This window comes from Ochotona curzoniae, unplaced genomic scaffold (assembly GCF_017591425.1).
Source record: "Ochotona curzoniae isolate NIBS_2020 unplaced genomic scaffold, NIBS_Ocur_1.0 scaffold_2476, whole genome shotgun sequence".
NCBI classification, from domain to species: domain Eukaryota; kingdom Metazoa; phylum Chordata; class Mammalia; order Lagomorpha; family Ochotonidae; genus Ochotona; species Ochotona curzoniae.
The window spans coordinates 3,819,165-3,841,195 of record NW_024467095.1 but is presented as its reverse complement, the minus strand read 5'-3'; the positions used below and the strand labels follow the sequence as shown (position 1 = coordinate 3,841,195).

General features: G+C 38.3%; 1 protein-coding gene across 1 annotated transcript; it reads right to left on the bottom strand.

Annotated features, from left to right (window-relative positions):
- Window positions 1–15,193: 15,193 nt before the first annotated feature.
- On the bottom strand, window positions 15,194–16,087 carry TAS2R16 (taste 2 receptor member 16). Its single transcript, XM_041002458.1, has one exon. The coding sequence runs from the start codon at window positions 16,085–16,087 to the stop codon at window positions 15,194–15,196; it is 894 nt and encodes a 297-aa protein (XP_040858392.1).
- Window positions 16,088–22,031: the final 5,944 nt, after the last annotated feature.

Below are 22,031 nucleotides of genomic sequence, written 5' to 3'. Positions count from 1 at the left end.
ATCATTTCAAAGGCAAATACAGGTGTGTTTAATTTGAATAGTTTCTGATTACAGAGTATTTCCCAAACCTCTAATTCTTGTTTGGAAGCTGGGAGAACACAGCATGTATTTCTGCTGAATAGGGCTATAAATGTGCTGCCTGCAAAAGTGGATGCATAAACACAGGGCCTCTCAGAAGAAACATGGTGTGAGCAGATATTGCGGGAGGTTTACAACAGAGCTTCTCTTCTATCCTGAGTCATCAAGAAAGTGCTGAAAAAGATCTTCCACCTCTGGTTCACTCTCCAAATGGCCACAGTGACTGGAGCTAAGCTGATTTGAAGCCAGGAACCAGGAGCTTCTGGATCTCCCTTGTGGCTGTAGGGACCCAAGTGCTTGGGCTGTCCTTACTGCCTTCCCAGGTCATAAACAGGAAGTCAGATCAGAGTGGAGCAGCCAGGACATGAGCCAGTGTCCATATGGGATGCCAGCTGTTGAGCCAATGTGCTGGCCCTTGGTATTTATAGATTATTAAAAGCAGCTCTCTTTAATGGAAAATCAGGATAATTACAAAGTAAAGAGTGTAAAGAATTAGTTATTGATTGTTGACATGGAAATATCTGTGATTGATTATAAAGGGACTCAAATTCTTAGCCCCTTCTCTGTTCAGAAGCAGTCTGAATCCTGAGCCTTCAGAAATTCAGTAGGGTCTTCATGATTGCTTGACTATTAGACGGGCAGCAGGAGGGACTTCTGAGAATAATGTATAAAAGCCTTGAAACTTCCCTGAGGTCCTTTTGAAACATTCTTTAAGAACCATTAAGTATCCGTTTAAGCAGTTTAATTCTCTGGGGCCTGGTCACATATAGAACCTCCAATCAACTGTTTTAATGGATCCCAGCTTTCGGGATGCCACTATGCCGGCTCCCAAAATGATTATTTTAATAAGCCTAGTTCTTTGGTAATTTGTTTCATTGTGCAATAACAGATGAATAGGACACTCAGTCACTGAGATTTTTACTACTAAATATTGTCATATTTAAAAACATGTTGGAAGCAAGGCTAGCTTCACGAGTTCAAATACATGTTCCACCATTTACTGGTGGTATGATCTTTAATGAATTACTCAGTTTTTGTTGTACTCCATTTGCACCATTTGGGTACCTCAAGGTGGCAATTAAGTGAATTTATTTTTAGAACATTGTCCTGTAGTAAATCATATTTAAAAGTTAGCTTTACTCCTTACTCATAACAGTTGCTCTTCATAACACTAAGACTTGCTTCTGGTTGCCTTAGGAAGCTGCTAATGTGTTTATTTATCAACCATCACAACTCAGTTCCACTGAGGGCTCTTTCCTCAGGACCTCATATCCTGGAAGGGTAGGTTACAGCTGACTATGGGCAGAGCTTTGGCAGAATTTGGAAGCAGCAGTCATTTCTCTCTTTAGAGACAGATGGGAAGAGAGGCTGCAGGTGAGTCCTGGACATCATTGTGATTGCTACAATGACAGACAGCCGTAGTTCCATCCTAGATTTTTTTAACCTCCAGAAGCAACAATCTGGTCTGACACCCTCAAACCTTAGATTTCCTTGGATCACATTATTTAGCCATAGGGTGATATAGATGATAAATGTGTCACATTTTCTGTATATCAGACCTCAGTCCTCTCTGAAGGCATATGCTCATTGAAAATACCCAAGTAGTACAGAGAAAAAGATTATCTTCACATATGCCTTGGAAATTAACCACTTTAGACATTGTCAGTGTTACTTTGACCAATAATAAATAACTGGAAATATCTGACTAAGTGAAAGAACAAATTCCTAAATTAAAGCATGAAAATAATTTCTTTACCTGAATCATAGGCTTGAGCATAATTTAGGATTATATTTTAAAAATTTTTACCAACTTGTGGAACTTCACTGATTTATCTCAGTGAATAAAATCCTCTCTTCCCCTTTTAAGAATTTTGTTTTTGTGCTGATTTACTGGTAAATTCTCTGCTTTTTAAAAGTACAACCATTTAACTGGGATATATTCATATAAGTAGTGCCAAATCTGTCTTACTTGGATTGTGGTGTACCGATCTTCATATTTGAAACTTCTTCATTTTAGGAAACTTATTTGTTAGATTTCTAATTATTCTTGAGTTAGTCCTTTATAAATGTTGATGCTTTGTTGGAATTAGTTCAGATTTCTCCTCTATATATTAATAGAAATTTTGGCTGTGTCAAGTCTGTTCCATCGTCATTTTGAGTTTTGATTAATTCTGGAATAATGCCATTGCATTCCATTTGCTTCTTTATTCACATGTGCAGTTGCATTGCTGTTTCTCTTTGATTTTACATTTTATTTAATTCTTAGCCATATTCTGTTCTTGTATGGCTTAAAGCACTTCCAGGGACTTTTCCTTACCTTGGATAATATTTTCCTCTAAATAGGATTCTCTGTCTTTGTACACATCTATGTCTTCATCCTTCTCCCATTTCTCTTTCTTTAAACAAACCAATTATTTATTTATTTTCATTTTTTTAAAAGGTAGAACAATAGAAAGAGACAGGGAGAGAGAGACATACCTTCCATCCACTGGTTCACTGCCCAAATGCTCACAATGGCTGGTGTTGAACCAGGGCAAAGCCAGGAGCCAGGAGCTCATTCTAGGCCTATCATGTGGACAATAGGGACCCACATGTACCCAAACTATCGCTTACTGACTCCCAGGGTGCACATTAGCAGGAAGCTGGATCAGAAGCAGAGAAGATTTGGTCCTCTGTAGTCCAAAAGGAGGTATGGGTATGTCAACTGGCCACTTACAGGACTGGCCTCTTTGCATCCTACCCTCCTTCTTACTGTGACATGTGTACTGATCTCTCTTGGCTATGTGTCTGTCCCCTATAACAGAAGTGCAGCTTGTTCCAATGTGAACGGTTTTATCAGCATTCAATGTTTCAGCGTGAAGTGGTGGAATGGTTTTTTGTTTGTTTGTTTGTTTTTTCTATCCTTGACACATAAGACTGATTTTTCTTCGTTAAAACTTGGGGCGTGTTTTATTTTCCTTCATGAAATCTAAAGTATTTGTGAAAACTGACCACTCTTTATAGTTTAGTATTTCTTTAACGTCTTACCCCAGTTCTCGTAGCATGTGCATTACTTTGTCCACGGTATGCTGCATTTGTGAGAGGCAGTGCTTTCAGGCTTCATTGTTCTAATGTAGAATTAACTTTACACAACATTAATCTGAATGTTTTCTGCCTCTGCTGAGCTTCTAAGATTCTTAGATAAATGGTTTCGACTTCTATTTTCCCCCTACTTGCAACTCACCTTAGAGTATGTTTTTCTCCCTGTGATGCTACTTGTAAAAATTCTTGGGATTTCAACAACTTACTTTTCCCACAGTGACACTTCCTGGGAGTTGAAAGCCATATTAAAAAGCCATAATATTGTTTGCCATTTTAATGTTTATTTGCATTTGGAAGCAAGGGATCTTGCAACCCAGTTGTGCTTTGTCGTTTTCAGGAGGACTTTTGAGAAACACTTTGAAGTAGTCTGATCAATCTGAAACGGGCTTAATAGAAGACAGTGGAGGTAGTAAAGTGGCTCAAATTGTTGACAGTTAAAAATATAATTTAAGAAAGAACTAAGGCTCTGCATTTCCCAAAGCCTCAGAGACACAATCAGCAATTAGCACAGGCTCTCTCTAAAGACAGCAAGCCGTTTCAGGGAGGAAAAATACCAGTGAGTCGAAATCACAGGAAACAGATTTCAGATGGCTATCAGGAAGTCAGGGATGCTTGCTTAGGAGTATTGTTCTTGCTTTAAAGATCAAAATTAACTAATTAATTTTATGATACAGTTCCATAGACTTAGGGATTTCACCTCTCACCTTCTCAATTCATCTCTCCCTACTGATATCTCCTATGTTATTACAGTGATATAATTCTTCAAAAACAGTCCTAAGTCTGTCATTCTCCTACTTAAGTATATCCTGACATTGTAGGTATAGAGAATGGCAGAAAGTCCATCATCCTACGGTAAAGCTGTTGAAACTTTCTTTTCCTGGGATGTTTATGGAAAGCATTGTATTATTCTCACTTCTGTGTCAGAGATTCTCCAGACCTTCATTAATTAATTTGATTTCTCTCACATCATTTCTCCATCCAAATCATTGACCTGTTAAAGAATACACAGAAGCAAGTGTGGCTTTGCAGTTATTTGTACTTTGGTTTCTTATTGCATTTGCTGTACTCTACTTTTTACTACAAAATCTTAAAGAAAGAAAATATATGAGGGTCTCGTGGCTGAAATAGAGGAAATGTATTCATATATTTATTTTTAGTTTATTATGAGAGGAGCACACCTACACCCCTCCAATGATAGTGCACAACTGAACACAGTGTGTGTCTCCCCTTTGAATGACAGGAAGGCTAATCACTCCAGCCTTGTCCTTCTGCCTATCTCAGTGCACCATCAGTAGGAAGCTAGAATCAGGAGTGGAGCTGTGACTCCAGGCCAAGAATTTTTATATGGGATATGAACATCTTTGGTGTTATACCAAATGCTTGCCTCATGAATACATTTTAGAAATACATTTCTTATTTGCAAAGCATTGAATTATTTTGCTCTACAATAGTTACTCTCCTGGAAATTAAGTTCACTAACAGTCTTACTAAGTATATTAAGTATGCTTTATTTAATTAAGTTAACTGAACATATGCTTGCATCTCTAAAGATTCACCCTTGAAAAATTTCAAGTTGGGCTGGCAGAGCAGGTAAAGCTGCTGACAGCAGTACTGGAATCCTCGATGAGCACTGGTTCGGGTTCCAACTGCTCCTGTGCTAATGTGCCCTGAAAAGCACCTGAGGATGATCAAAGTCCTTGAACCTCTGCACCCATTTGGAAAACCAGAAGACACTCCTGGCTTCTGCCCTTGAAGCCAATTGAAGAGTGCACCAGTGTTTGAAAGATCTCTGTCTCTCTATTTATTTCTCTTTCTATAACTCTACTTTTGAAACAAATATTAAGTAAAGAAATGTCAGAAGGCAATAGAATACATAACAGTCTGTGGTGTTTGTTGCATTAAAAAAAATTAAAGTCATCTAGCATATTATTATACCGAGAAGAAATAACTTTTTGGAAGTATTTTAGCCCTTAGTTTTTGGTGTTCTAATAGATTGTAAATGTCATCTGTACTTGCAGAATTTTAACCTTGACTATAAGAACATATGAAGTGAATGCTTTTCTAGCCAACTTCCAACCTTCATAATTAATGAAGTCTTTCATTATTCAAGTAATAATTATGCAGAAACCATTTATCAAAAGCAGCAGCTACATATTTAACAGAATTATTTAAAATTGTGAATAGGCAGTTTTTAGGAATTTATATATTTTATAACTTTAAATGTTCCAAACATAGTTTTGAAACTGCACTTAGCCATAATTTTACTTCCCAATGGGTGTATCACTTGATACTATTGTATAGGTTCTTGGCTCCTGGCTTAGTTGGGCAGGACATTTGGAGAGACAAACAAGTGGAGGGGTGCCATCTCTGATTTTCTGATAAAATAAAGATAAATATGTAAACGCTTAAAAGAGAACTGTTTAAACTGGCAATTTACTATTTAGTCATGACCCCTGACCATAGTTTGTAATCATTTTCTGTCTCCTATCCTCATCCCTCCCTCATGTACATAGAAAAAAAGGATTAGGAAGCATTGTTCCTGTGAGAATAGAAACATGGGAATTGGTACTGAGCCATGTGTGATAATTAGGAATGCTGAAGTCATGTAACTGTACCAAGATATAGAGCCGTGAACTCTGATGGTGGAGTGCATCATGGTGACACTCTTAGGGAACACTATCGTATTGTGGTATTCCTGCCTCTATTTGGCAAAGAAAATTTAATCCAGAGAATAAGATCCAAGCACCAGAGCAGAAGCTGATCTTAACTTTTAGATACATGTTTAAGATATCTAGGTTTCAGTACAAAGCAAACCCTCATATGGCCTTTCCTCCTTGACTTCTCTGTCTCTACAAGGCTTTACTTGTGTAATAAATCTTTCTTTTTAGAATGAAAAGAACTGGCACACTGCAGAAACCTTTTGCGTCTCAGGGGCTTTGTCTCCATAAGTGATTCATTGTGCAGAATTCTTAGGTTTGTAGAGATTCAGTGTTTCATGCAAACCGACCTGTAGCCAGAGTAACAGTGTGGAGGGTTGGACTATGCCATCCCAATGTGAAGAATGACATTCAGTGTCACACTTCCCCTTAACCAGAGATGAATGCAACTTCTGGCAACCCTCCTGCTGACATCTGTTCAGACCAGCAAGAAAACAACCTAGGGAAATGGCTTGTATTGTCACACGAATATGTTGTCCCAATTTTAGCCTTCTCTTTAAAACATGAATCTGAAGGTGTGAGTTTTGCTTCTTCTTATTTGGGAAAGAGGAGAGAGGAAGGAATAGGTAGACAGGTGACCTAGGAGGTAGTGAGTTAGGAGTATGGACAGTAAGCTCAGCAGGAACATAAAAGATTTCTGAAACATACAGGTGAGTTTTTTTTCCCCCCAGAGAATGCTATGTTTAGGAAGAAGTAAGAATCTCAAATAAAAGAACTAGAGGAGCTGATTATGTTGTCTCAGTATTTGTGAGATCAGAGAGAAAAAACCAACACTAGGAACTGAAAATGAATGAGAAGGGAGAAGATGGGAGAGGAAGTGAATGATAGCTTTCTTCCCCTGTTTTTCTCTATGTCTCAAAAAGTACTCTGTTGTTGGGACTGTGTAGGCAATATATCCACTGTTGAAATTTGTGGTTTTACTTAATATGTCCTCCCTATACTATACTGCATATGCAGTTCATGTTTAGGAAATTAAAATAAGCCTCATAGTATACCCCTTTGAAACTAGGAAATTACTGCATTTTTGAAAGATGGCTTCAATTAGGAAGACCATTTTAGATGCTGGCAGTATACTTTCCCCAGAAAAGTGAGCAGATGAAAGTATTTAGCTCTCATATCTCATATGCTTTTTCTTTAAATAATGTATTTAAGGCACAATTTTGTGTAGGCTGAGATTCTCCCCCCAAACTCCCACCCCCGTCAGATTTTTCCCTTTTTGTTACAATAGTGTAGTCCTTCATAAGGAATCATAATTCTATCAGCCTCTTATTTAAGTGTACCCCAACATTGTTGGTACAGGCAATGTCAGACATTCCAGCATCCCGTTGTCTGCACATGTCTAACAGTTTCATTGGGAATCCATCTTTCATCTGGATGCAGGGATGCATGTTCCATTATATTCCCACATCTGTATATGATAGACCTCAATACTCTATCACTCACTATACATTACCATAAGTGAGAAGTCATGAAACAAGGTCAACAACTGGTATGAGTTAGAACAGCCACAACAACAACAAATTATAGTACCGTGAAAAACAAACAAGCAAAAAACAAACATGCCACTCAGTAACTGACACATGAGTAACAAAACCGGAACACAGAAGTCTCTTGGGAAAAATGATACCATCGTATAATTCATGATCCCATGAGGAATTCGACTAGAGAAAAGAGATTATTTGGAATGAACCAAACTGAAATAAAAAACATCAAAACACATGGGATACAGCCAAAAAAAGCAAACAATCAAAAAACAGTATGGATTGGACTATTGGAGTTACATTTTCCATGTTGGTTTCCTTATATAAGAGAGAATATATGATATTTGTTCTTTTGTGATTGACTCATTTCACTAAGCTATTCAAAATTCAAAATAAAAATATATTAAAAAAAGAAAAAAAACAGGAGGAGGGAAAAAAGTAAAACAGCCTGGTGTAGGGGAACAAGGCATGGTTCACCTGGGCAAGACATAAGAATAATAATAATTCCAGCTGCATTCCTTAATAGATCAGTGATTTTGAATGAAATTACTTAATTCAAAAAATATAATGTATTTGATTTTGATATTTTAACTCCCACTGAAACTATTAAATAATCTTGACAATAGGACAATAGTCTTTCTACCATTGTCTGTATGTACAGTGTCATGATAATTTGAATAATTTAAGCAGAATGATCAACTTGTGACTGCTGCTGAAGGGCTGTACTATTGTAACAATTTAGGAGAAAATGGTGGTGGAGGAGGGCAAATGAGGAGGGTGGAAGGGGAAAATCCCTGACCCTATGGAACTATATCATGAAAAATTAAGAAATTGTAATTAAAGAGGGGTGTGTGTGTGTGTGTGTGTGTGTGTGTGTGTGTGTATCTTCCCCCCCAAAAAAATCCTCATTGTAAGGAGTTATTCAAATATCCCACGCTGGACCCAACGCCATTTCATCTCTCTCACAGCTCACGAAATTCGTGCCAGTCCAGCCGTCCACCAATCAGATGTAGCCCGACATTTCACCTGAGAATCCCACCCCCCAATCTCCCAGCCCCTTCCTCAACTGTGCCCGCTTACCAATCATTCTTAGGCAATCACCTGTGACAGTCTCAGGCACCAATCCTCTGGTTCCTGCCCTCAGCCCCTCTCAATCCCCGCCCCCCACACCTTGCGGGCTCACCTGAATGGCATAAAGGCCCCCAGGTGCGTCTCTCTCTCTCTCTTCTCCTTCCAGCCTCCCTCCTTCCCCTTTTTGGCACCTGCTCTCAGCCTCGCCTAGTCACTGCCATCATATCCATTTGAAGAATAAACCAACAGATGGAAGATGTCCTTCTGTCTGTTTCTCTTCTCTGCATCAGCTTACCTTGAAGATTAAAAAAAAAAAATTAAAGCCATAAGGTAGAACAACATTGAGCCAAAAAGCTGCTGGTAGAGATCTCAACAGAGAATAATTGCCACCAGTACTTGAAAAGTCAGCCTTTTTCTGAATTAACTAAAAGTAAAATAAGTACTTAATTAAACTTGAGTTTCTAAGTGAGTTTTTAAATTAAAAATACAATTAGAATAATTAACATTTTTTGAAAGGTAGGCAACATGAAAATGTTTGGGATAAAAGAGCAGTTCTGTTTATCCCTCTAGCTAAACACATTCTCCCTGGCTGTAAAAGTAGCAAAAAAAAAAAAAAAAAAAAGCTCCATTTCTCACTAGCTCTAACCAACACTCTCATGAATCTCAAAGCTGCTGAAGGCCCAAACCATAACTTGCATGAACTGTTTCCTAAGAGAAAGTGACATGACAAGGAAAAAGACACAGGAGCAGGCAGTGCAGAGATGAGTCCTACACACTGCTAAGCCACGGTGGTGCGGGCGACTCTTCCATCTGTTATCACTCGCCAAATGGCGCCGTGGCTGCAGCTGGGCTTGTCTAAAGCCAGGAGCAAGGAGTTTCTTCTTGGTCTCTCACATGGATTCAGGAACTCGCACGAGGGCCACCTTGTACCGCTTTTCCAGGTACGTTAGCAGGGAGCTTGGTCCCACGTGGAGCAGTTGGCGCTGGAACTGGCGCTGATATGGCTGGCAGCAGCTTTCCTTGCTGTGTCACAGGGTCAACCCCAAGACACAAGCTTTTGAATGGCACATGAATGTTACCTCACAAATGCAACTGTGTTCCTGTGTGTAACAATATGTGTAATAACATCTGTTGCTTGGGTCTTGTTGTACACAAGGGCTAGCTCCAAGATCTTCACGAAGAGAGTTGATGTGCCTGATAGGCAGTGTGAATCCCGATATAGGTTCAGTTTCTTGTGTTTATACTTATACGTGTATATATATATGTAATTTTAATATTGAATTGTTACATATTAAATTTAACATCTAATATATATATTTTTTTAGTTCTGGGAAGAGTAAAGACTTATACTTCTAAGGTATCATTTGAAAAATTTGAAGGTTCTATAAATATAGATTAGGGAAGGTAATCCTATGTTTAATCACACTCATATCACTTAAGTAAATAAGCTAACTTTTGGTACTCATTACGGCTAGTTTCCTTCAGAAGTCATTGTAAACAAATAAAGTCAGTGCAGCAAAGTGACCAGGTGGCTGTACTTAGCCCCCTCCCTGGCCCCCATTTCTTGAAGGGCGTACCATGAGTCCCGCAGATGACCAACACCAATGCTTCTCAGTGCGTCATTTCTTCTGCTCCATCTTAGCCTAGAGCCGCTGTGAAACCTTCCTAAGATCAGATTTCTTAAGTCCTTGCCAGAGAAGCTTTCCCTCTCTTGTTCCCTAGCTTCCCCACTTGTTTATTAAGCAGACACGTGTCCTCAATGATTAATTCCCCCTCTTTGGCACCTTCATGTTTAAGTAATGATTCATCTACTCACACAGGCAAAGAGTGAAGAGAAGTGATATTGCAATAGTTATTTCATGGTGACGGGATTACAACTGAATTTTAAGTTTAAGCTTTCTTAAATATTTAAAATGAACACTTACACATTTATTTTTGTGTTTTTGAAATAAAACCTTTTCTATATTTATCAGATGTAATTTTAAAAAGCATGTATATGTAATGTTCAAATCGGAGTAAATATATCTATGTATTTATCATTTGTTTTAGTGAACATATCAAAATCCTTTTTTCTAGTTCTTTTAATCTTTTCTAGTTCTTTTAATCTAGTTCTTTTAATTGGCATTTTCTATGGTAAACATAATTGCAATCAAACACCAGAATTCCTAACCATGATGTTGAGTTACTGTAGCTTTGTAGCATGTTTTTAAATCAGAGTAAAATTTCTGTTCTTTTGGTTCTGTGGAGTGTTTTGGGTTTATGTACAAATTTTGGCAGATTTTTCCCCCTGCTTTGTGAGAAAACATTGATATTTTGATAGGTATTTCATAGAACCTATAAATCGCTTTAGATACAATGAAAATTTTAATGATATTGGTTCTTCCCATCTGGGAAAATGTTATTTCTTCAGTTTCTTTTACCAACGATTTATGATTTTCATGATACAGATCTTATCATACTCTGATTCAAGTTTTCCTTAGGTATTTTTTTGCTTTGTAACTTTCAGACATGAAATTAGTTTCTTGATTTCTTTTTGATCCTTCACTATGGCTGTGTGACAACACGTCTAGTATATGTAGACTTCATATGATGCAGCTTTGCTCCATTTGTCAGTTAGTTCTAATAATTTTTTGGTCAAGTCTTTGGGGTTTTCTGTATTGAGCATGTCATCTGCAAAGAGTTATAATTAAACTTCTTTGTTTCCAATTACGATACCCTTTATTTCTTTTTCTAATTGCTTGGCCTGGGACTTCTAATACTGTGCTGAATAAGAGTGAAAGTGGGCAGATTTACAAAGACAAGGATAGACAAAGATCTTCCATCACTGACTCACTCCCCAAATGGCTGCAATGGCCAGAGGTGGGCCGGTCTAAAGCTTGGAATGAATAGCTTTTCTAAGTCTCCCACAGCAGTGCAGGGGCCCAAAGATTTGGACCATTCCTTGCTGCTTTCCTAGGAACTAAACAGGGAACTGAATGGGAAGTGGAGCAGTCAGGACTTCATTGGCATTTATATGGGATGCTGGTGCATTCTGCAGGCAGAAGCTTAGCTTATTATAGCATGGCCCAACCCCCAATGTTTATTTTAACTGTATATCACCTTACTCTTTATGTACTATGTTGCAGCCTGAAACCTGTTAGCCCCTAATCCTCAGGTTTGATTGGAGAGCCTTCTATCTGTTTTGTGATTAATTCTTAAATTGATCCATTTAAGGCAGATAGGGGAGGAATTGACTTCTTGATTATACCTCAGAACGAATCTTATTTTCAGCTTCTTAGAGCGATTCTCATTCAAACACTAAAGTACTAACAACACTGATAAACAGCTATCTATGTAGAATGTCTATAAAATGAAGGTTTGTGAATTTTGTCCTTCTTTAATTTTAAATTTAATATGAAGATTTACTCTGTATTTTAAAGTGATAATTCTCATTTGGCTTTGTTTCAGTTACTTACATCTGGCGTAATTTTTTAAAATAGAAAATTTCTTATTAAAAAACCCACACTGTTAAAATAAAAAATGCTTAATTCATGATAAGGAGTTTAGCTTTTATAGCCAATAAAGTCTGTCATTTAAAAATACATTTTATCCTCAGAAATAATTTGAAAAAAGTTGGCTTAGCTATCAGGTTTATCCCACTGCATCATTGTCATTAAAATTAATAGGAAGTTACTTCACATTTTGGATCAGTTTTGTAAGTTGTATTAAAAATGGGGGGAAATGGGGCCCGGCACGATGGCACAGTGGTTGAGGTCCTCGCCTTGCGTGCCCGGGATCCTATATGGGTGCCGGTTCTAATCCTGGCAGCCCCACTTCCCTTCCAGCTCCCTGCCTGTGGCCTGGGAAAGCAGTCAAGGACGGCCCAAAGCTTTGGGACCCTGCACCTGCATAGGAAACCTGAAAGAGGCTCCTGGCTTCGGATCGGCATAGCATCTGCCATTGTGCTCACTTGGGGAGTGATTCATCAGATGGAAGATCTTCCTCTCTGTCTCTCCTCCTCTCTGTATATCCGCCTTTCCAATAAAAATAAAATAAATCTTTAAAAAAATGGGGGTAAAAAGTCTCTTTGGGTGTTTGAAACATGTATCAAATTAGTATGCAGTAACCCATAAATATGTATTACTATTATGTGTGAAAAATAAAATATAGGAATATCTTAAAACCTAAAAAGAAAATATGGGTAGTGGAGTTTGGCATTAGCTCATGAAGCTGGGTCAGTGTTGGGTCATGAACAGTATGACTTGGGTGGTTGGCATTAGAAGGGAATACAGAAAAGGACAGGTAAGTAGTGCCAGCAAGTGTGAGGAGCACTGATTCTATGCCTGGATGTATCCTAGGAAAGTGTAAGTGTCCTGTGCATATCGCAGTGTGTGTGTGTGTGTGTGTGTGTGTGTGTGTATGTTTCTAGAGCACACCTTATATTGGAGCTTATTGGGAGTTAATGCTGGAGCAGGTGGTTTAGAGGCAGGCCTTGGTGAGTTTTGAATATCAGAGATAGAAATAGGAAAAAATGTTCTACTGAAATTGTAGGACCTATTTATGCTACATAGTAGGAACAAGTGTAAGGTAGAGAAAGTAACATTCAGTGAATAAATCATGCAGTATGTTCAGTTAGATCTGAATGCTACATGCTGGCTGAAATTCAATTTTTCCAGTCTTCTTTTAGTCAGAATGTGCTCATTAACTTCAGGTGTGCTCTGTGGAAAGTGGAGAGTTTATTTTCCAGTTGGTAATTGCTTGGTATGTGTATGTTACATGTGTGAATAGATGCCAATCTATAACACTTGTGGAGTTCCTCTTCAACTAACCTGGATCATTCATGATGTTTTGAGCAAGATCATACAGACTTTTGCTATGATAATATAATATAGGGTAAAATATTTAAGAGTGGACAACAAGCTATATTAGCTCCTGGTGCATTCGTTTCATATCTAACTAACTGAAGTTCTCAAAATAAATTTTTTAAATCACATCCTTTCTAGTGTCCTTTCTAAAATGTTTTGTTAATCCTGTCTTTTCCCAAATTAAAACTTTTTGATCTGGCAAGATTCATTCCTTAGTTTTTTATCCTTTTCTAATGACTTTAAATTTGGTGTAAACTGTGATTGTGAATTTACATAAATCATTTGGCTTTCTTAGATCTGTTTTCTCGGTGGATTAATTTGTCCTTTCAATTCAGAGTGAGAACACGCATGTAAATGTATTCATAAGCCATTAGTTGCAGAGATAAACAAGTAGTTGTTTAAAAGGTTTAGTTTACATATATTTTTTTCTATTTCACATGTTTTTTTTTTAAATTACTGGGATCCCTCAATTAGTTCTAACACCCAAGTTTATTGCATTTCATGGATAAATTTCTATTGCACTTTATTCAACTAAATACAATGAGACTACTAAAATACATAAGCACTTCTGGAAGAGTGTCTATAAATGTAATGGGGGGCTCTTTTTATTTTTGTGATCCACACAACTAATAAAAATTTCCATTTCTCCCAGCCATCTGTTATTTTGAACATGCAAGACTTCATCTGGACATGGATAACAATTGATTAATAGCAATCATCCAAATTTCACTGACTTTTGTCCAGCCTGTTGCCACAGGATCTCAAACCTTGTAACCCATCTCCCCACAAGATTTCAAAGCATTGTTGGGAATCTCAGATTATATAAGGTCCATGTCTGCCATTGAGTATTGCTTTTTCCCCCTGCTCAGCCTGAATTTGGCTAGCTGTAAATCTAAGACGTCGCTGACTCCATGGGGTTCCATCCCAAATGCTAGCACAGTTGGACCCCTGAGTTTGGGAGATGTTCAGGGTCACAATGAGTTGCTGTGAAGTGAGGATCCTGCTTCCATGTAATCAGCTAAGGAGGTCTTTGGACTATTCCACAGTACATAGCAAGAGTTTAAAAACAAAAATAAGGCAAAACTAGTCAGACATTATGAACAAAGAAGGGTTCTAAACCAACTTATGAGTTATGAATGACAGAATCGATTATGCAAAAATATTAAGGCTCTTCAGTATGTTCACTCCAACGTATAGTATAATAGAGAGGGAAGAAGCCAGAATAAACCATATGTAGTTGATACAACTGTTGAGAAGGGTATTAGAAACATCCTTAGTTGGGTAATGGCCTGCTATTCCTAGAAAGTGTAATATCTCAACAAATGGATATAAAAGAAGAGTAAGATTTGGACTTGGATTTCAAAGGAATGAGGGTGTAGAGTTTAGAATAGAAGTAAACAAAGACATGTCATTGGATGAAGTCCACAGCAGAAGGAAGAAAGAGGTACAGAGAGTGTGTACATGTCTCACACACATGAGAGAGAGAGAAATGGGAAAGACTCTTAAGACTTTTTCCTTGCTTAAAGTTAGGAACGCAAATTACAGACTTAGAATGAGTATTCAGTGACTGTCAATAAGTTCTTGTGGAGAAGAGGTTCTTATTAATGTCTTAAGTAGCTGGAAGTCATGAGAAGCACAAATGACACCCAACTTTTGACTTAGAACACACTGGGGGAATATATTCTGGAGGCTGCTGAGGCTTGCAGAGAGATGAAAAAGTTGAGGACAGCTAGAGGACTGTGGTAAGGAAAGAGAGGAAGTAGAACTGAATAGAGAAAAGATCAGAGGTTTAGAGACAGCTGTGAGAGTGAGAGAGTGAGGCTGGTATTTCTGTTGTGTCCCAGAAACAGAGGGGCTTGACAAGTGTTCCTGTTAATAGTGTTAGCACATTCTGCCCATTATCCTGTATCTCAGACAACCTCTAGGCCCAGCATTTCACCTTTAGAACCCTTTTCAGTGTTGGACTGGTTAGTATCAGAGAAATAGAATGCACACAGACTAAAGCATAGATGACAGCTTCCCACAGCCAAAACCAATGTCTGCTATCAAATATGGTGCCTAAAAAAGAGACAAGTAAAGCCAAAAAGTAAGAAGTGAAGAAAACAAGGAAGATGGAAAGGGACTTCAGGGCAGCCCCGTGGGCTTTCATGCTGGAGTTGCCCTGGCCGGTGTCATGATGTTGCATCTGCTCCCGGTGCTGGGCCAGTGAGGCCATGAGCAAGATGATGGAAGTGAGGAACAGGAGGAAAGGAACGCACAATGCGATCAGTTTATGAGGTCTGTCAAAAAGCCGTTCAAATCCGTGCAGTCTCTCAATCAGGGTGCTGTTGCTGGGTAGATGTTGCAGGGTGATTAGCCGAAACCGGATGTGAGTCCTAATAGCTGAAGGGATGATTGTGACACAAGAAATCACCAGAGAACCCAGTAACAGCCAGGGAACCAGTCTCAGAATTCTCCACCTCAGCCAGAGGAAGACATGGTGGGTGAAGGAAGAGACCTTGACGCAGTAGTAAACGGCAAGCAGACTGGTTAACCAGAAGGTGAGAATATTGATGAATTCCCAGATCGTTGTTAGGTTCCAATGTGTATGTTTCGGTTTAGCATACATTAAGAAGTCACACAGCATGGATAGCCACTGTAGATTGAAGCGGCAGAAGCCGAGACTGGTAAGAATCATGTCCACGGGTGACAATCTTTTGACCTGTACCCACTCTCTGCCCAGTACTGCAACAATAAGGCTGCTCTGAATAATTATAATCAGCGACTCTATCACATAGATGATGATGAATGAAATAGTAAAGTTGTTTGGCATCATCCTACCTCAAAGTGTCCGCCTGGACCAAGACACAGAAACTCAGCAGCAATAAGTAGAAAAGAGGTTCTAGAGCCGACCGCTCTCTATTACAAGGAAACACCTCCCTCAAGATGCAAATTGCCCCACCTTATTTTTAACTTTGCCATTTTCCTATCCCACAGATTTGTTTGTGCTTTGCCTTCTGCTTTGTTAGCACTTCTGGCTGCAGGGAAGCACTATTTGAATGTGGATTCCTGCTTCCTAGGTGATTTGTTTACTCCTGTAAAAGCACCACTATTTCAATAACCATGATATCTTTTTCCTCTTTCTCTTACATGCCCTTAGATTACTTTCCCATCTCCTTTAAATAAAACCTTTACATTATAAACCTGAGATTTGAGCCACAGGAAAGATAAAGCCTTAGGTGTCTTTTCATGTCCGGGGTAGGGTTTTATTCCATTGAGTGCTATTCCAGTGCCAAGCTTCCAAGCTTCATTTTCTACTTCCACAGCAGCTGGCTGAACCAAAGAGTGAGAGTGTACAAAATGGTCATGTAAAGTGTTTTTGAAAGATATTTCTTTGAGACTCCACCCACAGATTTGCTGCAACCTGGTAGTTGCAGTTCATTCTCCTGAGTCTTTGAATTCTCCAACTCAGAGAAACCAAACACTAGATAAATCATACACTTTTGTATACTCTATCTAGTCAGCATTTGACACCCTTTGCTTTTTTTTCCTGATGGTTCCAAAATCTCTTTATTGTATCCTGTACAGTGTTTTCAGGAATTATGCTTGTTCCATTAATATTGGTGTTTTTCTTAATTCTTACTATTTAAATGGCTACATTCTCATAATGACTTCTCAGTGATGAATTGAAAGAGGGCCCTTTTACCACTAGCAAAGCACAGTGCTTCTAAATATGTAGGTTTGTCTCATAGTCACAGCCAGGAAAGCTATAGTAGATAAAAACCAAATGTTTATTTAGTGGTTTCAGAAATATGAGAACTTGTAAGTGCATTCTAACAAGTGCTGGATGGTGAGGGAGACCATGAGAACTGAATCCTATGTGTGATGGATTCCAAATCTATATATGGATTTCAGCCATTCATTGAGTAGAAAACATGCAATTCAAAGTGAAGACTCACACTTTGAATATAAAGCAAGAAACTGAATTCATGATATAAAGGCAAAAGTAGCTTCAAAATCACAATAGAAAACAGAATTAAGCGATAGAAAACATCTATTTCATACTCTGAATAAAACAGAATAAGCCATAAATAAAAATTAAGATGTGAAAGCAATAGTCTGCCACTAAAAATGGATTCAGCAAGATAGATAGATAGATAGATAGATAGATAGATAGATAGATAGATATACGTATGTGCAAAGGGTGAAAGAGGCAATATTTAGTGTTAATGAGTGGAATGGGCAATGATGGCTTCAATGATTTTTTTTTCCAGATTTAGTTTGTTTATTTGAAAGGGTTGCAGATGGAGAGAGAGCAAGAGAAAGAGGGAGATGTATTCCATTGGCTGGTTTGCTTCCTAAATGACAGCAGTGTCTGGGGCTGGGCCAGGCCAGAGCTGGGAGCCTGGAGCCAGGGATGTCTCCTGAGTCTTTCCAGAGATGGAGCAACCCAGGGATTTGTGTTCCCTTAGTCTGTTTTCCTGGTGCATTATCACAGAGCTGGATTGCAAATGGAGCCATCAAGCAAAATATAAGATCAATAGGCATATAGGTAAACATATATTTAAATATATTTATCTAAAGGATCTGTACAGTGGAAGCAAGTATATCATGAAGTGAAGGTACATTGTGGTATGCAGCTCTACATTTAAATACAAGATGGATTCCCAGTGAAACTGTTACATAAATCTTGGCATTAGAATGCTGGACTTTATACCATTCTGTATACCTAAAATGTCAGGATATGGTTAAATAGCACAATGATACTTGTGACTGTTAATGAGGGACTAAAGTATTGTTACAATAAAGGGGAAAAGTGCAGGGTAGGAGAAGGAAGAAGAAGAAAGAGGAGGAGGAGGACGAGAAAGAAGATAAAGGGCAATCAGAGATCAAACTAGGGCCTATGTGGATACTAGCGTTAGCAGGTAGTGAAGGTTTGATCAGAAATGAGTATCTGTCCAGCTCAGCCCCACAACAACACCTGAATCACATGATTGACCTGGAACTGCTTTGTTCCACGAAGAAGCCAAGCAGTGATAGTGGACAATTAACCAAGATATTCTTTTGGGGGAGTTTGAATGTGAGGCATAAAAAGTGAGTTCCTTACTTTAATTAATGGTCATTAATGTTCTCTGGGGCAAGAGCCTAAGGTCTCCTTATTGTTTTGGCTTCTGAATCCTACAGGGCAAATGTTGAAGTGACCCGAACTCCCCCACCCCTTTCAGGTGGGGGACTCTCCCTTTCAGGTCCAACTCAGATTTTACACTGATCAGGCTGTATATTATTATGCATTTGCCCCAGGACTGGAGAACATTGTCAGTCTATGCCTGCCCAAGCCAGACTTGTTAATGCATAATAATTGATTTCCCCTGATTTATTACAATAGTATAGTAATAAGTGCATCATTCAGTTGTTTAATTTTATCTTGGCATTGTACGTATAGACAATGGTAGAAAGTCCAGCATCTTATTATCAAGATGCATTTAAGTTTCTTTGGTAGTCCGCCTTTTATTTGGGAATAGAGACACATTCTGCGATGCATCTTTACTGCTCAATATGATAATCTCTATTACACAGTTTCTCTAGAAAAGCAACACTCTGGTACGTTGTCAGGGGAATGTTAAGTAGGTAGAAGATTGTCAACAGGTTCAAAATGTCTGTTCTTACAAAAAGGCTACATTCTAATTTTTAAAAATTTAACTAAATAATATATATTTTGCATTTAAACAGCATTTATTCTTGATGATTGAAGTGGGCAATAATTCTACCCTTACCCCAAAGGGTATAGCATGTTTATCTGCCTCCTCCTCTGGGATTTCTCTTCCTGAAAGTTGGAACTCCGTCCCCCGTACCCCTATTATTATGTTTTGTGCCTTTGACACTTGTTGAGATATTCATCATTTATGAAAAACAATAAATTAATATATTTTCACCAATTAACCAAAAACATTTTGCTTCCTTGTATTGATAGCACTCAATAACAATTATAAATCTCTTGTGTTACAATGTATCCCCAAGTACCCTGTGTTTTAAAAAGAATATTCAATAGTCTCTAAAAGATAAGATGGCTAAGCACAGACTTACAGAGCATACTCTCTGCCACCAACTTGTGTGGCCTGAAGCAAGTAATTTTTTTCCTTGCTTTTTAGCTCATTCATTAACTAGAAATCATAGTACTAATTTATTTAGCCTCCAATTTATTGAATGTGCACATTACTGAAACCCTGGGAGCGTGTTCCTTGTCAACTGGCAAATTGCAGATTATAGAAAACACATGAACTGTAATTTAATACTAAAATGAAGCTTGCCAAAAGCCTTAGGTAAAACTCTGACCCAAAGGAGTTAAATATCTTGACCTCAACCACCATCAACAGCAAAACAACTATGTTTACTCGATATATGCAACCCCAATGGGCACTGCGTTTGTTTTTACCGTTTTTAATCAGGCACTGTCCCTAATATCCTGGAAATCTGAGCTCAGCAAGCAGAGCTTTAGGGGTTCTGTGCTAAGGGTGCAGTGAATCGACTCCTCCCTCCTCCTACGTTAAAAGTGTTCCAAAGTTAGACAGTCTGGATCACCATCAGATGCTCTTTTGTTACTCTCTGTCTCCTTGGCATAAAGTACAAGCTCATGAAGCTGGGAGGGGTTATTACAGATTGATAGACACTGCCCTGAGAGACATTGCTCTGCCATCACACCTAAAGAGTTGTTCCTATGGATCAATAGCATGAACATCACATCAAAAGGATAAGATATGCACACTCTCCAATGTGTGTATGGCCCAACTCCATACCTGATGAATCAGAAGTTCTGAGGAAGCCTTCAAGGTTATCTTGATACTTGATAAAGTTTGAGATTCTTTGATATCAAAATATCCTGAATTTGTTCGTCCTAGTTATGATGGCTCAGGCCTTGCATATTCATATATTAATAGGTTTTTCAGACTCTACTGGAATACAACTAAGACTCCCTTGTATATACCATGGAAATATATAGCTCCTGATTATGAAAATAATCCCTTTCTTATTTTAAGAAATACAACCTTTTCAGAGACCACCGAATTGAGAAAGAGTTTTGAGAACAAATTGCTACTTGTTAGTAGGTGATGATAGGGAATCAGAAATAGCAGGCTACTAGAGGGCTGTGGAGGCTATCCATGGTTATTCTCAACTACCAAGTCGTTGCCTCATCACTCTTCGATACCAAGCCTCTTGGATTCCTTAGTGGAAACTTCTGTTATCACTCAAAGTATTCGAAGAAAGGTATGGAGCATGAAAAATTACAAGGATAAGACAAGAAGAAAAAAAAAAGCGAGTCCCCAAGACTCACTAAATTTATCCCACAACATTTGTCCACAGCACCATACCTTCCCTGCATCAGAGGTATGGAAAGCTTCGCTGGAAAGAAGTCAGTGGAATCAAAGGGATGGGCACCAGTCTTTTTCAAGTGTAAAAATGCTAAGTATATGCCCTTATCTTGCAAACTCCAACTCCCAACTTTCAAACCATAAAACTGACTCACACCAAATAATGGAAGAATACAAGCTGTAACTTTCACAGAGGAGAAAAAGGGATATTGATAGTGTGAAGTGACTAATCATATGAAGTATGGTACCTATCTGTCATTTTTTTTTCTCAAAAATTCTAGGTCTATGAATTAGCAGGTGAATGTTTGGGAAGACACAATATTTAAGGGTCAGTGCAGTGGCTTAACAGGCTAATCCTTCACCCCCAACTTTAGGCATCCCATACAGGGACCAGTTTTGACTGAGCTGCTCTACTTCCCATCCAGTTCTCATTACATGACTTAAAAAGCTTGGGAAAAACAACACTCCAGTGCTTTGTCAGGGGAATGTACAGTAGGCAGGAGATTGTCAATAGGTTCAGGATTTCCTTAAGTGTCTTTCCATGAGAATAATAATGAGAAAATTAGTGTAAATATGAAATAATTTTCAAAAAAATGTCTATTCTTACAAAAAGGCCACGTTCTAATTTTTAACAAATTAACAAATACATTAACTAATACATTTTTTTCATGGTATGGTTCCACGGGCTCTGGGAATTCAACTTGTGCTTCTCTATTCCCCCTGCTATTCTTTTCCCCTGTATGATAGATGGCACAGTCCCTCAACAACAGTCACAAGTTCAGCATTCTGCTATTTAAGCGTATCCTGACATTTTAAGTGTAGACAGTGGTAGAACGTCCAACATCTGGTTGTCAAGATACACGTAACAGTTTCATTGGGAACCTAATCTTTACCAATCAAGTTGATGGGGAACTAGAAATTAAGACCAATAAGGAAGTATCAATGAGACAGAAAAAAAAGAAAGTGCTTCAGTGATGTTTGATTTATTGACACTGTGATCTGTGGGTGACTGGCAAAGTAATGTACACAATTCACAATTAGATATTAGTAACTCTTATGGACTGAATCTAGTTACCCCCAAATACATGTGCTGAATCCCTAACTTCCCAGTACTTTACAATGTAACTATAGCTATATATAGGTGTTTGAAGAGAAAATTAAATTAATATGAGTCTATTACATAAGGCTGCAAGTTAATAAGCCTACATTCCTTGTAAAAAGAAGAAATTGGAATATAGACAAAGGACCACATATAGGACATGTCAAGGACAGAAACCTTAGAAGAAGCCTATCCCCATTGGCACCTTGAGCTTGGATTTCCAGCCTCCACAAGTATGAGGAAATGACTTTCTATTCTTTATGCCTCTCAGTCTATGGTACTTTAAGGCAATGGCAGAAAGTCAACACTCAGTG